Source organism: Saimiri boliviensis, chromosome 17 (assembly GCF_048565385.1).
Source record: "Saimiri boliviensis isolate mSaiBol1 chromosome 17, mSaiBol1.pri, whole genome shotgun sequence".
In the NCBI taxonomy this organism is placed as follows: Eukaryota; Metazoa; Chordata; class Mammalia; order Primates; family Cebidae; genus Saimiri; species Saimiri boliviensis.
In genome coordinates, this window is record NC_133465.1 from 8,926,778 (window position 1) to 8,943,330 (window position 16,553).

The window sequence follows — 16,553 nt, forward strand, 5'->3', positions numbered from 1 at the left end:
GCTCCCAACTTTCTTTGTGACTGGCTCTTGCTCTACTGCAGAGAAGTTCTACAAGTCATCCCATCCCGTAATTCCTGCCTACATCACATTTAATTTCTAAGGGTACTGCCTGCTGCTTTCTTTTCCTATTTCTTTCAAGACTTTGATTATCTAAAATAATTTATTCCTATTGCACTTATTGCCAGTCTGAAATCCTGAGAGTTTTCTTCTCTTTAGTGTTACATATTGCATACTCTTGAATTTTTAGTCTTTCCTTGGCAATAACTCTATTTTTTTGTTGCTTGATTTTTCCTTTGCAGGTCTTTCTCTGATTAATTTTTGGGTTCAGTGGTTTCACAGATGTCTGTGGTTAGCAAAAGCCAAGATGCCAGATGAGAAGAGTATTAACTGTATATGTGTCTATTTTGATATCTAGATAATATACTATGTAACAATCATACAAAAACACCAAATTTGAGAATCAGAAGAGATGGGAAAGTTACGCATCTTCTCCTCTCCCTCCTATGTTGCTAAGCAAAATTCTGACCTGGACTAGAACTCTCCTTTGTACCTTGCCCAACTCTAAGCATCTAGTCCTTGTGATTCATGACATTCAATCAATCAATCAGTCAAAATCCACCATAGCCTCTTTCTAGTATTAGTGGAAGCAATAACATATACATTCAGTTGTAAATTTAGAAATTAAAATATTTATTCTACTTAATTTTATTAGGTAAATTTCTTTTCCCTTTTATATTTTAAAATGTTGAAACAGGATTGTAAAATATGCAACATTTGTCTTCTAATTTAAAAAAAATTTAAGAAGAAATAGAAGTACAAAAGATTATATTATCTACAATACCTGCTGCTTAAAATACTTACCCCATGGCATGGACGTTCAATTTCATTTTAATTTTCATGATTTAACCATCTGGAAATTTGTTTTGTGTGTAAAAAATTGTTTCTCAAAGTTGTTTTTTGTCAAAAAATATTTAAAAAGATGTTCCAGTGAATATAAAATAGTAAAAACCTTTGTAACTTACATTTTAGGTGTTCCCCTGCTCCAGATAACAACTGGTAAAAGATATGAAAAGTACGTTCATCTTTAGCTTGACGAACAGCACGAGACTTTTCCAGAAGGTCTGAGCAAAGATGGTTAAGAATTAAATTATTTAATTCTTAAATAAATAGAGGTCATCTTTCAGTGTCTATATAAACTTAAATCATAAAACATCTTCTTTCTCTGATATATATAAACTATCCCGCAATGAACTATTCTAAATGATTGTCTTCCATCTGTGAAAAAAGAAAATACATGCAATTTACGTTCCTAACTAATCTTCTAGAATCATTGGTCTGGGAAGGAACTTAAAAGATTATAGGTGCTGGCCAGGCTCGGTGGCTCACGCCTGTAATCCCAGCACGTTGGGAGGCCCAGGCGGGCGAATCATGAGGTCAAGATATTGAAACCATCCTGGCCAACATGGTGAAACCCCGCCTGTATTAAAAATGCAAAAATTAGCTGGGTGTGGTAGCATGAGCCTGTGGTCCCAGCTACTTGGGAGGCTGAGGCAGGAGAATTGCTTGAACTAGGGAGGCAGAGGTTGCAGTGAGCGAGATCATGCCATTGCACTCTAGCCTGGTAACAGAGCAAGACTGTGTCTCAAAAAAAAAAAAAAAAAAAAAAGGTTATAGGTGCTTCCCTCACTCAGCTCTGCTTTACACCATCCTTCTCCTAATGTGGATTACATTCAAAGAATACCACACTATACAAGGAACTGTAAGAAGCTGTTAAAAATAAAGTATAGTTGTTTAAGGCAGGAGAAAGAAGCTCTATAATACCAGATTAACACAATTTTATAAGGAAGCCATGGCACAAGAAAATTAAGTCAAAATAGTATAGCTAATAAGTAGTACAGTTAGGAATGAAAAACTTGTCCGGACTCCAAAATGCATGCTGAGTGCCCACAGTGCTACCCTATTGAAAGTCTCCTACATGGAAGGTACACGCCCCTTCACATCCAGCAGTGCATGTAACTTTCCCAAATACCTTGACAGCTATGATGAGATTAAGCACTAGTCTTCCCTCTGCTGCTCTGAAGAGCCAGTGCAGCCAGTACCTATGCCTGCTGCTACTCACCCTGCCTGGGCTTCCCAGGGGGCAGGCAGCATAGTCTCCAGCAGCTCCTGTGTCTCAGATCACTGCACACCCAGCTGTGCATCTTATCTGGGGTTCAGATCCACTGTGTCTTGATGCTCCTGGAGTGTCTATGAGTTGACAGTCACACTGGGCTCTCAGAGAATGTGTCTCACTGCTTTGAAAGATGATTGCCTCTTTTGAGGTAAACCTTCCCTGTGGCCACCAAAGTAAATTAATTCTGTATGTGTCAGATAGCCCGAATTTTAAATCAGACTATCCCACACATCCTCCATGTCTGGTGAAAGACACACTCATATGAATCATGCTCTGACACACCTATATGAAGAAAGCTGAACTGCACATTCATTCTCCTGTCATTTTCAAGTATTTCCAGTTTTTGCTGGCTGTGAGTATATTTAGAGACAGAAAATACTGTTCTTAACCAGAAAATCATGGTCTATCCCTGAAAGGATAGAAACAATGTATTTCTATCACTGGAGATTATTTTAACAAGCATCAGAAAATTGTTATCTATGTATGTCTCTTCCTAATTGGCACACTATCATTCATAATCATTTCTATTTTATTACATCTCTAATCAAATGTGTTTTAAGTATGTATGTATGTGCATATACATTATAAACTTTCTGATGGCCATTTTAGGCAGGTGACATTTCTTAGGACTATTCTATGTATTTGACATTTTATTTTTTTCTTCAACTTTATCCTACTTAACACTAACTGAAACTACTTTAACTCTGTAATCTTATAAGGATTGTTTCAATGAGCACATGCTCATCCTCCTAACATCGGAAGTAGATGGTAAAGAGTGGGCTAACAGCAATAGGGGAAGTGAACTGCATTCATCTAAATGTCCCATACCACACAAACACTGTGGCACTCTCCACATTCCCAGGCATATGAATGGGCTATGGCCTGGTTCTAAAAACAACAAAACATTTCGGAGTTAATATTCAGTAGTCAAAAGTATTAGAGCAAGGCACAATATCTCTGGGCTCAAGTTTTATCTATTATCTGGATTTTGGGAGTGATATCACAGAGGGTTACCATGGGGCTGGAAGAAGACTAAATCATTCTTTATTTTGGATTATACAATTATAAAAAAGGATACATGTTTCAATGTTGGCCCCAACGATATAGCCAGTTACATCAAAGTTGATCCGAATAAATTTGCCCTGAAAATAAATTAAAAAGAGAAAGTTGAAAATAATAAGTATATACTGGATCTGAATACTATAATAAACTAAGAAGACAACATGCCCTACCAAGTGTCCATGAATTAGTTACAATAATGGATCTTATATATTGCCTCAAACAAAAAGAAAAAAGAAAAAAACAGTCCTTGATACATTTCTAAAAGTAGCAATAGAATAGGCTATTTTCCTGGATTATAACATAATAAAATTAGAAATTATTAACAAAAGGAAAGTAGTGAGATCCCAGTCATTCAGAAGTTTTTAAAAGCTCTTTTAAATAATCTGAAATATGAGAGATTTTAATAGTTTTAAAGGACCACTCTATTCGGCACTATAATGGTAGATTTAAAAACATGAATAATATACACGATTTCCTAAAAAATAGAAATCCATTAAAAAAAAAAAACCAGAAAACTTAACCCATAAAAATAAAAAATAGTAAAACAGAAGTGCTTCTTTAAAAATGCTGGATTAGTCTTATGAAACAGTTTTACAAATTTCTTTTTTCTTTTTTTTTTTTTTTTGAGACAGTTTCGCTTTTGTAGCCCAGGCTGGAATGCAATGGCATGATCTCGGCTCATTGCAACTTCCACCTCCTGGGTTCAAGCAATTCTCCTGCCTTAGCCTCACGAGTACCTGGGATTACAGACATGGGGCACCACGCCTGGCTAATTTTGTATTTTTAGTAGAGACAGGTTTTTTCATATTGGTCAGGCTGGTTTTGAACTCCTGACTGCAGGTGATCTGCTGACCTTGGCCTCCCAAAGTGATGGGATTACAGGCACGAGCCACTGTGCCTGGCCTAGTTTTACAAATTTCTAAGGAATATTTGATTTCTTCACTATATATAACTGTTTCAGGAAAAGAGAAAAAATAGTGATTATTTCATCATTCATTTTATAAAGTTATCATAACACTGAGTACCCAATCTGGTAAAGATATTACAAGGAAAGCTGGGCATGGTGGTTCATGCCTGTAACCCCAGCAGTTTGGGAGGCTGAGGCAGGTGGATCACCTAAGGCCAGGAGTTTGAGACTAGCCTGGCCAACCTGGAGAAACCCCATCTCTATCAAAAATATTTTAAAAAATTAGCTGGGTGTGGTGGCACATGCCTGTAATCTCAGCTACTCAGTACTCCTACTGAGGCAGGAGAACTGCTTGAACCCGGGAGGCCTAGGTTGTAGTGAACTGAGATCATGCCACTACACTTTTAGCTTGGGCGACAGAGTGAGATTCTGTCTCAAAGCAAAATAAAAGCCAATATGGTATGGTTAAATCTTACTTATAAAAATATATAAAAGGCTCTATTAAACATTTTGCAAAACAAAGAAACATAATGATCAAGAATGGTTTATTCTAGGACTGCTAAGAAGGACTGATATTAGTAAACATACCACTATTATTCATCATACCAACAGTCAAGGGATTGGAGGGCTGCCTTTGAGGAAACTGACATGATGTCTCAAGTTTATTGGGAAATGGAAAAGGACTTAGAATAATCACAACAATTCTGAGAAAGCAGATCAGAGCTATGAATTTATTAGGACAGTGTGGTATTGGTGTAAGGCCAGAGATAGAGATTACTGAAACAGAATAGAGTCCAGGAATAGATCATGTATGTAAGCTAATTCATTTCAACCAAGGTGTCAAGGTAATTTAATAGGGAAAGGACAGTCTTTTCAATAAATGGTGCTTGAAAAATATACAAAATGAAACAAAACAAAATAAAAGAACCCTAGACTTTTACCTCACACCACATATAAAACTTAACTCAAAACAGATCACATACCTAAATATAAGGGTCAAAACTGTAAAACTTCTCAAAAAATAGTTAAAAAGTCTTTATGACTTTAAATTAGACATGGATTTCCTAGACAGAATGAAAAAAGCATGAACCATAGAATAAAAAAAACGGATAAGCTGGATTTCATCAAAATTTATAACTTTTATTCTTCAAAAGATACCACAAAGAAAATGAAGAGAAGCCACAAACTCGGAGATGATATTTGCGAAACACATGAGATAAAAGACTTGTTGCCAGTCTAATAGTAGGACAATAGTAGGACAAACAACCCAATAAGAAAACTGGGTAAGTGATTTAAATAGACATTTCATCACAAAAGACATGTGAAGGGCCAATAAGTGTATGAAAAGATGCACGATGTCATTATTCAGGGGAATATACGTAAAAACAGCCACAGTGAAACACCACTATATACCTACTAGAGTGGCTACATGTTTTAAGAAAGATCAGCAAAAATATATAACAACTAGAACTATCAGACAACCCCGGTGAAAAGGCAAAATGGTACAGCCAGTTTGCTGGTTTCTCATGGTGTCAAACACAGATTACTTATTATACGACCCAGCAACCCCACTCCTGGGCAGGGTTTCACCCACGAGGAAGGAATGCATGCATCTACACAGGCTTGTACATGAATGTCCACAGCCACTTTATTCTTAATAGCCTCATACTGGAAACAACCCAAATGTCCACTAACTGGTGAAGCGATAAAGAAATTGTGGTATATTCACCCAATGGAACCCTACAGAGCAATGACAAGGAATAAACCAGTGACACACCCAACCACCGGATGGATCTAAAAAGCATTCTGCTGTGTGAAAGAAACTGGACATGAAACACTGCATACTATACGATCCCATTTACTTGACATGCCAGAAGTTACTGAAAGCTCTAGGGACAGAAACAGATCCGTGGTTTCAGGGGGAGGGGCAGGAGTGGAAACAGATGAGATGATGGCAAAAGGAACCTTTCTGGAGTAAGGGAAACATTCTGCCTCTAGATCACGGTGCTAACTGCGCTATGAACACATTTATCTAAATGCATTGAACTGTACACTGAAAAAGGTGAATTTTAATGTAAGCCAACAATTTAAAAGCAATCAAGAGAGCGATCTTAGAAACGCTTAAATGCCAATTTTTAAAATATAACCCAACATCTATTTTACACAGATTAACACGACCCCTGTGAAAGGATGACATTCAGATTCGTGAAGTGTTCTATAACAGAATGATAATAACTCAATTCTTTGTATTTACTATAAACAAATTAAATATGCTTCCTTATTAAAGTGAAAGCCATTAGATTTACACTCTTCTACTTACGGCGCCAGGCAGCTTGCCCATCCTTTTACTCACTACTTTAGGGGTCTTCTCACAAAAGTGTTACTTTTTTCAGTGTATTAATATTTACCTTATATTAAAAAAATGAATAGTCAGTTTGGGATGCTACCTACTACAGAAGTTTCCCAACTATATTTTATTGTATGTAAATTACACCTTAATAGTTGATTTTTTTTTTAAAAAGGATCATTTTCTAAAATGAATAATCCATTATATTTTTGCTCAATATTATGAGCATTCATTAAGAACCCACCCCATTTTCCTATATAAAAAAACCCCAAACCAAGCTAGCAAACAAGGTGAAAGGGAATGTATGTATGTGGGGAGTGTGGCGGAAGAGCCCGGTGAATATACTGACTTCCTGCTTGAGGAGGAACAAACTGTAATCAGTTCACAGGAGTAAGTTCTATCTCAGGTGTATGTCAAGGAGCTCCATTATCACTCCTTCTGGTTCTCCTTCACCACTGCCAAGTGTCCTTCTAACTCTGCTCCCACCAAAATGCACATATTCTATTTCACGTTATCTGACAGTGCTGCTCTGCACTAAGAGCTTGATACAATCAGGCACCATGCCATCATCGTTAACAGAGGGACATTCCATGAAGGGCCTGCTCCCGGTGCTACTAAACCACAGAACGTTCAAGAGGGAGTTGGAGTAAGAAGGAAAGGCATTTTGTGACAAACAGACTCTTACTACATCTTATTAAGTCATGAACAAAAAGCCACTTAGGCAACATAGTAAGTTATCAAAACAAATGGCAAAAACAGAATTACTCTGGACATGACAGTGAATGTGGACAACATAACAGAAGATACAAACTTAGGACTGCTTTAGAAGTTAGGATGGTGTCAGTCACCAAACCTGCAATACTCACTAGCCTAGATACTGATCTTATGGCTTAAAACTTACTGAGGTAATGATTTAAATTTCACTGGAGACCACAATGCAAACCCATCATTATGAGGCTGCTTGACTGTTAGTGGTGAGCATTTAGTATTTTTCTTCTATGGAGATCTTGTTAATTAAGAGTCACATAATAAAATTGACAATTTGTTTGCTTGTTTGGTTAGTTTTGTTTTGTGGTGGGGAGAGAAAAGTTTTGTTTGGATTTTTTTTTTTTTTTTGAGACGGAGTCTTGCTCTGCTGTCAGGCTGGAGTGCAGTGGTGCGATCTCAGCTCACTGTAACCACCGCCTCCCAGGTTCAAGCAATTCTCCTGCCTCAGCCTCCTGAGTAGCTGGGAGTACAGGCACACGCCACGACGCCTGGCTAGTTTTTTGTATTTTAGTAGAGATGGGGTTTCACCATGTTGGCCAGGATGGTCTTGATCTCCTGACCTCATGATCCACCCGCCTTGGCTACCCAAAGTGCTGGGATTACAGGTGTGAGCCACTGCACCCGGCTGGATTTTTGTTTCAATAGGAGAAAACTTATCCCTCCTTTTGAGATAGGCTAAACAAATAAGCACTTTACATAAATAATATAATTATGACATTCAGAGATGCTGACCTAATGCTCCCCAAACTTAAGAAGAGCAGTGAGGCTGTGCTTTGTTAACATGTGAAGAACAATGTGGGTCTGTGTAATTCTGCACATAGCAAAGAGGTGCTATGGGAACACAGAGGAAGGAAGAGAAGGCCTTACAGAAACAGTGCCATCTGGGCCTAGCCATCTTAGTGTTTACCATGGACATTAGCTGCTTCATGCTAAATGGTATTTTAAAGAGAGGTTCTGTGCTTAAGTTCACCTGAAAACAAAACAAAAAAACACTACGAAGAGTACGAATCCTTGGCACATTGCAATCTAATTTCAACTTCTTCTAAGTTGCAAGGGAACCTGTATCTACTATTGTGAAGAGATAGAACATTCTGGGTTAATAGCTGTTCTAAGTCGCAATAGTAGGCACCCTTCTCTCTTCTGCCAGTAGGTTCTCATTTAATTTTGCCCTTGCATTGTCAGAATGCAATAGCTGAATATATAAAATACTGATACCCCATGTTTTGTTGACAAGAGAAAGATCTTTTTTGCTCTGTAATTATAAAACATGTTCACTTCAGATTTGTAAGCATCAATCGAAATGGTCAACCCAATGAATTTTCTCATCTATTTCCTTCAAATAATTTTCATATACACATGTGCTTTCTGCATTTGTCCACTTACGTACCATATGACATACATATTGGTACAGAAACATCATACAAGATTAAAGAATACTGTCATTTCAGCAAATGATGGTCTAGGTTCTTGTTGCAAAATACTAAGGAAGTCCTTCCTACTGCATGACTACCTGGGTGCTAATGCCATGTTTCTTTATTGACCTTAGAAATATATATTATTCTTGAGTTTGAGAAAATTCTAGGCTATCATCTGAAGACTCAATCTTATAGAATCGATTTAATCATCTTTATAGTCTATCATGCTATCTGTCTCTTTGTGTTCATCTTCTATTCATCTAACATTTGTGAAATGTTTTTCTGTCAACTTTCTTCTCGTTGATATTACGAGTAGAATGGAAAACTTCTGATTTTTCAACTATGCTCACTAAAAGCTAAAAGTATTCTACAAAGATGGTTTCTCTAGTTTTCTTTCATACCTATTTGAAAGACAATGCAATATTTGGGCTGATTTAATAAGTAAATTAAAAGATGATGCAATAATTATTACTGTAGCATCCGTCTTGGTAATCCCATTATTCTTATATTTTTATTCTTTTTTAGCATAGTTGAGAACAAATGAGTTAATAATGATATCATTTAGGATGATCAAATAGCAAAATACTTCAAGACACAGCAACAAAGATCACTAATATTCCTAATGTAGCTTAGATTTATAAAGTGGTTCAATTGACCCATATGTAATTACAAGAGAGAATAAATTTTATTCTATTTAAAAAATAAGTATATTTTGTCTTTGTTTTTTGGAAGACCCCTAAGAAAGATTTAAGTTAAAAAGCTATCAATCTTTATGAATAGTTAGAACTATTCAAAAAAGAAACTGAAATTGGGTCCTGATGTTACATTGAGGGTTAAAATTCGTTATAAATTTTAAACAGCTATATTATCTATACAATACTTCAGTGAGTTAATAAAAATATTGCTATTTTAAGAGACAGTAGTCAAAAGGCAATGTTATTACTACAAAGCTGCTGAGGACACAGTGTCAATATAACTGCCTAGGCAAATTCTTTCTTAAATTTCTCATTGCAATGCTGCAGAAAGATTCATCAAAATCATACGGTATCACCTAGTTCTTATTTTAAGAAAACATTTCTCTAAAAAAATATATCCAGTAATACAAACTTTAAGCTTTCATCAACATGTGTGTTTAACTTCTTTATTAAGCATATATCAACATGATGTTTAAGTTTTCAACTCTGAATACCATTTCCTAATTTTTTTTCTTTATCACCTCAAATAAATTAGAAGTTCAAAAATCCATCAAACAAAACAAAATCTTTATTTGGGCAATATGGTATACAGATGATTAACTGTGCATTAATTAGGGCAAATTAATACACAGATAACTCTGAACTGTAAACAACTTTGAAATCTTAATTTAAATATTATTTACTATATATTTAGTGAATTTATTTTTCCCAAACTTCATGGGAGATTAAAATAGGAAAGGAAGTTAGGTTCAAAGGAAAAATGGGGCTTTGTAGTCATCACTGCCCCCTGAAGCCACCTGCCTCTAACCATGGTCAATGCCACTGTGTTCTTTTGACATCATTGTTGATGGTAACCCCCTGGGTTGCCACATCTCCTTCCAGCTGTTTGTCGAAAAAGTTCCAAAAACAGTGGAAGACTTTCATGTGCTGAGCACTGGAGGAAACGGATCTGGTTATAAGGGTTCCTGCTTTCACAAAATCATTCCAGGGTTTATTTTATCTGCCAGGGTGCTGACTTCACACACCATAATAGTGCAAGTCCATCTACCGGGAGAAATTTGATGATGAGAACTTCATCCTGAAGTACACAGGTCCTGGCATCTTATCCATGGCAAATGCTGGACTGACACAAATGGTTCCCAGTTTTTTACCTGTGTGGCCAAGATTGAGTGGCTGGATGGCAAGCATGTGGTCTTTGGCAAGGTGAAAGAGGGCATGAATATCATGGAAGCCATGGAGTACTCTGGGTCCAGGAATGGTGAGACTGGCAAGAAGATCACCACTGCCAACTGTGGACAATGCTAACAAATCTGCTTGTGTTTGACCTTAGCCACCAGACTATGCCTTCTCTAGCTCAGGAGAGCATCCCTCCATTCCACTTGCTCACAATTTCCTGTAATCTTTGTGCTCTCACTGCATCTCTTTGGTTTCCTTACTCCCCTTGACATCTAGCTGGATTGCAGTTAAGCTTATGATTATAAAATAAAAACTCAGTAACACAAACAAACAAAGGAGAAATGGGAGAAAATTAAGATTTGGGGTCTCTGAACAGATGACCTATAAAGAAATGTTCCAAAATAATTTAGACATGTGGTCACTTACTTAGATAAATAAGCAAAGTCACCAACATGCAACACTCTATTCCTCATCGGTTTCCTTGCCTAATGTCCTTTTCATACCTAGGGTCCATAGTGGCTCTAGCCATTATTGTAAGGGTCAGTGAAATATCTTTTGGCTAAACGCAAAGGACCAAGCAAGGAGCAGTGAAAGAAGAGACGCACGAAGAACAGAGAGGACACTGCTACAGAGGCCTGTGGTGTGGGAGGAGGCAAAAGAGAACAGTATTTCTGAAAACATATTTAGTCACCAATAAATCTCAGTTATAAGCCAAAGCACTAAAACGTATTCTATTTTAAAAACACTTTAACAAAAATCTTATGAAGTTGAAACTGATCAACTTTCTAGCTAAATGACATTGACACTCAGATATTTTATAAGGCATAGCCCAGAACTTTTGACAACCTGACAAAGTGAAATTTCGGAAGCAAAAAAGAAATACTTTACTGAATATCCCCAGGTGATCTAGGACTTAAATATTCCCCTTCATGTTGGATACCCTAGCAAATCAGGTAAAGTGCAGGCCATGGGACCTGACGTCAATGGAGTGTTAGCCATTTGGCCAAATAAGCAAAAATGACTTTTTATTCTTCCTTGGTGGCAGGCTGAGGGAAGAGAATAAGATCTGTTAGTTGAAACGCTTTCTCCTCGGCCAGGTGCAGTGGCTTACATCTGTAATCCTTACACTTTGAGGGGCTGAGGCAGGCAGATCACCTGAGGCCAGGAGTTTAAGATGAGTCTGACCAACATGGAGAAACCCTGTCTCTATTAAAAGTACAAAATTAGCTGGGCATGGTGGCACATGCCTGTAATACCAGCTACTCGGGAGGCTGACGCAGGAGAATCACTTGAACCCGGGAGACAGAGGTTGTGGTGAGCAGAGATGGAGCCATGGCACTCCAACCTGGGCAACAAGAGCAAAACTCCGTCTCCAAAAAAAAAAAAAAAAAAGCTTTCTCCTCACATCTATAATAAATACTTTCAGAATTAACATTTTTATTGAAACACACATCTAGACTAAATTGGAAGACAAGGGTTTTACTTTTAAGTGAGAATTCTATCTTTCAAACATTATGTGAAGAAATCCGTGCTGAAAATGCCCATTCCATAATTGATTTGCATAAAGGTCAGATTACGGTACTTAGAATATTCAATCAGAATTTCATTAGTAAAAACAAAAACATGGAAAACCCCCAAAACATGACAAGTACATTGTGTAATAATTATAGCTACACATTTTGATAATGCGTGTTGTATATCAATCCAGAAATAAGTGATATTACACACGTACTGTGAGAGTTCTCAACAGCAAAGACAACTAGAATTCTTTCATATATAATCAGATATAACCTGTTAAGAATTTCAGTCAAAATGTGCAACAGGAAAACCTGGATATTTGATATTTTGATACCTGATGAGAATAAAAAGAGTATTATCTAATTAGTTTCAAAATTTTGTTTGTTCTGAATTGACATCAATTTCTGGAACCTTTTCTGGGTGATTATAATGTACCTACAGTAATAAAACCTAGATTAGTTATTAGTTAGCAACTTAATACAGGGGCAATGCGGGTTTGTTTCATATTCTGAACATATTTTCCCCCTTCTTAATCTGGTATCTAAAGTTGTGACATGATCTGCAATATGCATTAAAACACACCAGCACAGATAGGGTGCTATGCATGTGTGTTTGCTATTTGCCCTAAATGAGAAAACCCATTCTAGGAGTAATGAGCTAGCACTTAATCCAAAGGCCAGATGGCTACCTTAAATGCTTTAGCTATCTTAATCTCCAAACCAAACCAGCAGCTTTGTTGTTAGTAAAATGAGTTTTCACAGGCACTAAGTGGCCTCGTTACTTAGTATGATGGATAATGGATATTGGAAATCACTAGGGCAACATAAGTGGCATTAAGCCATGGACTGATTAGAAAGAGATACACATTAACCTCAAAAAGAGACTTAAGAAAAAGAGAAATAAATAAATAAAAGCAAAGATATACACAGACCTTCCCCACTCCAGGGCAAAGGGAACAGGTGTTGAGACTCCGGGAAGTCCAGGAGGCTGTATTGTTGGGAGTGCTCCTAGAGCTTGAAACTGAACTGCTGCGTGCAGCCAGTGATCTGGAAGATGCTGGCTGCCTGGTGCAGACCGTATTGTCACTGATACTGTCGCATTTGCCTCAGTAAATCTTTCAGGTAAAGGTTTGCTCAGAGAAGTTAAACAAAACTGGGCTGCCTGCAACTTACACAACTGTTTTCAGCGCCTGCCTGCTGATAAACAGATATAAGGGTGTAAAATCCTGACACGTGCTTTCATTATAACTTGGTCACCAAACTGTAAGGAGGACACCTAGAACCCTTACCTAGCTCTAACTGCTAGAGGATACTTATCTACCAAAAGGTACATAATAGCTGGAAATTGCCAAACTGGTTGAATTCAGCTTGTTAAAAAAAGAGAGAGAGAGAGAGAGAGGGAGAGAGAGAGAGAGAAACAAGAAAAAAATGATTTGTGGAAATAGAGAAAGTGATTTCTTTTTTTTGAAACGGAGTCTCACTCTGACGCCCAGCCTGAAGTGCAGTGGCATGATCTTGGCTCACTGCAACCTCTGCCTCCCAGGTTCAAGCGATTCGCCTGCCTCAGTCTCCTGAATAGCTGGGACTACAGACACATGACACCACACCCAGCTAATCTTTTGTAGTTTTAGTGAAGACAGGGTTTCACCATGTTAGCCAGGATGGTCTCGATCTCCTGACCTCGTGATCTGCCTGCTTCGGCCTCCCAAAGTGCTGGGATTACAGGTGTGAGCCACCACGCCAGGCCAAGAAAGTGATTCTAACTAAAACTCTGCGAGGGAAGATGTTTCTGCTGATCCAAACAATCATTTTGAAATTGAAGTCCCTGTTTTTAAAGTTTCATTATGAGAGATTCGTTTTACATAAATCTCCTCCATCTGGAATGCATTTTACTTCTCCATAAACAGAGAACTGGACTAACTGTGAATGATTATTTTCATAAGGGTAATGCTCTCCTAAAGAAAGAATTCCTTTAATATAAACCATATGCTAGTATCTTTGAAAGAAAAGATATTCTTCAGGAAATTAGTCATCTATATTAGATCAAAGAAATGGAACCAAAAGGATTCTAAAGCTTATGGAGTTTATAGTCTCAAATATTTTCACTGTAAGCATGTAGCTTATAAATATGACTACATGAAATTTCACTGTATACACAACTCATTTTTTAACATCATATTACTCTTAGTATGTCACCGATCTCAACCCAAGGCCTGGCCTGCCCATGGAGCCACTGCCTCCCACCTGCTCTCTACCCATGCTTCTAAAATGGCGGCATGCATATGCATGCATATCCTCTGAGGATCTAGCACATGTATTACCTTCCCTAAGCTCAACAATACCATGGCATGCCGTTGAAAACATATTAAAGTTAAAACCAATATAAAGGTGTGCTCTACAGGGTTAGATATATTTGTCCACTGATATAGTCCCAGGGCCTAGAAGAGTGTATGGCACTTTGTAGTGTCTGCCACATTTTAAGCAAATGAATTCCATAAATACGCCTACTGCATACCAACACCTTGTGGGGCACTATGCTGGGAACCAAGGATACAAAGTCCCTACTGTCAAAGATCTTAGACATTCTACTAGGAAGGACAATAAATAAGCAAAGCAATTAGTTACAGCTCCTGATTGGTGCTATGAGGGAAATAAATAGGATACTGTGATAAAGAATAATAAAAGAAATCTCCTCAATAGGGTTTTAGACTAAGTAGCTAGTTGGGAGAAGGTAGTAAGGAGAGGAAATGTGGGCAGATTTGAAACACCTTCTGGATGTTTAACCAACAGGATTCACTGCTGGCCTGGATGTGGGCCATGAGAAAAAGGCTGATTCCTAGGCATTTTGTTTTCCTAGGTTTTGCTATTGTTTTTATTTTAAGATTAGGCAACTGGGTGATTTGAGGGCATCATTTATTGACATAAGACATAAAGGAACAAATTTTGAAAGGAAAGAAAAAATTTTCATTTGGAATATGTTAAACTTGAGGAATCTATTGACTTTGATTTAGAGATATCAACTAGGCTGCACAGTGGCTGGCAAAGAATAGGTGCTTAGTAATGAACAGAACTAAATAACAACTCAAACATCAAAATTACACAGAACTGAATTTAAAAGTGAGTCTACAATGGTTTCTTTCAAACCCCAAGAACACTCATGGAGAAATATTAAAGGGAAATTTTAACTGAACATTATTTAATCAATTGACCTAATTATTTATTTTTAATGCAGCTACTAAGATCAACTACTTGTTTTAGTACTGTGTAGGTAACGCCTTATGATAATAGTAGATAGCAATAAACTGTTACTAAAAAAAATACATATCAATAGAAGCTGACTTTCTAAGAATGAAAGCCCATAGTAAACAATTTAAAGATACCTTTGTTTATTGGTTGAATTGGAAGCTATGTCTAAGAACAATGCCTCAATAAAAAATCTGTTTCCTACTAAAAACAAATCAGTTTTTACTATATTAGAATGTACTTAAATGTGATTATATAGTAGTGCAGGCACTCTGAAAGGTGGTACTTCAGCTGAAATACATTTGTTGAAGATTTGGATTCAATGGCTGATTCTTGCTCCTTCCCTATGTGCTGCTTCCAGGTGGCTAGAAAACAATCTAGTTCTTCCTACCAACAGAATGTAAAACAGGTTTCTATCAGACTTGATTACCAACCTTTGTAATAGGATGTATAAATAACAAGCATTAAATAGACTCATGTATTACTCTGCAAATAAATTTCATAAATATTATCTTAATTTAGACTATCATTTGAAGGAATGATCTAGAGCAGGGTTTCTCGAGCTTAGCATAACTGACATTTGGGGGTTGACAATTCTAAGCTGTGGGGATTGTCCTGTGCATTGGAGGATTTTTAGTAGCATCCTTGGCCTCTACCAACTAGATGCCAGTGGCACATCACTACCCATCCCCCTAGGTCAACAAACGAAAGTATCTGTAGACACTGCCAATGTCCCTTGTGGCGCCTCCAATTATGAACTACTAACCTAGCCTCATGCCAATTACAGATTACAACCCTATATACATCAATGATCCCTATAAGTATTCATGGTAACCATGATAGCCAAGACAGCCTCACCTCAATGATCCCCATCTCTGGTATTCACAGTCCCCTCCCACACAGTATCAGGGTTGGTTTGTATGACCAATAGAAGACCACAGAAGGATGGCATGTGATTCCCAAGGCAGGGTGTTTAACTTCTGTCTTTCTTTGTCTTGGATCACTCGCTCTGGGAGAAGCTGGCTGTCATTTTCATGGCGACATTCAAGGAGCCCTATGGAGAGGCTGCCTCCAACTTCAGGAACTGAGGCCTCCAGTCAAAAGCCATGCTGGACTGGGACTTCCCACCAAGAACTACCTAAGGAAGATTTAAAGGAGATTCTCCCACCTCAGTCAGGCCTTCAGATGACTACAGCTGTAGCCAACAACATTTTAGTGACGACCTCTGAGGAGACCCCGGGCCAGAGTCA

At 37.6% G+C, this 16,553-nt stretch overlaps 1 protein-coding gene across 10 annotated transcripts in view; it reads right to left on the minus strand.

The window, feature by feature from the left end:
* MYH10 (myosin heavy chain 10) overlaps nt 1–16,553 on the minus strand; it is a 152,773-nt gene that overhangs the window by 72,099 nt on the left and 64,121 nt on the right. For all 10 annotated transcript variants that reach the window (XM_039476894.2, XM_010339845.2, XM_010339844.2 and 7 more), the window contains 2 exons: nt 3,252–3,315; nt 1,023–1,121 (listed from right to left, as the gene is read on the minus strand). In XM_039476894.2, coding sequence (XP_039332828.1) covers nt 1,023–1,121; nt 3,252–3,315 — 163 coding nt within the window. The remainder of the gene's footprint in view (nt 1–1,022; nt 1,122–3,251; nt 3,316–16,553) is intronic.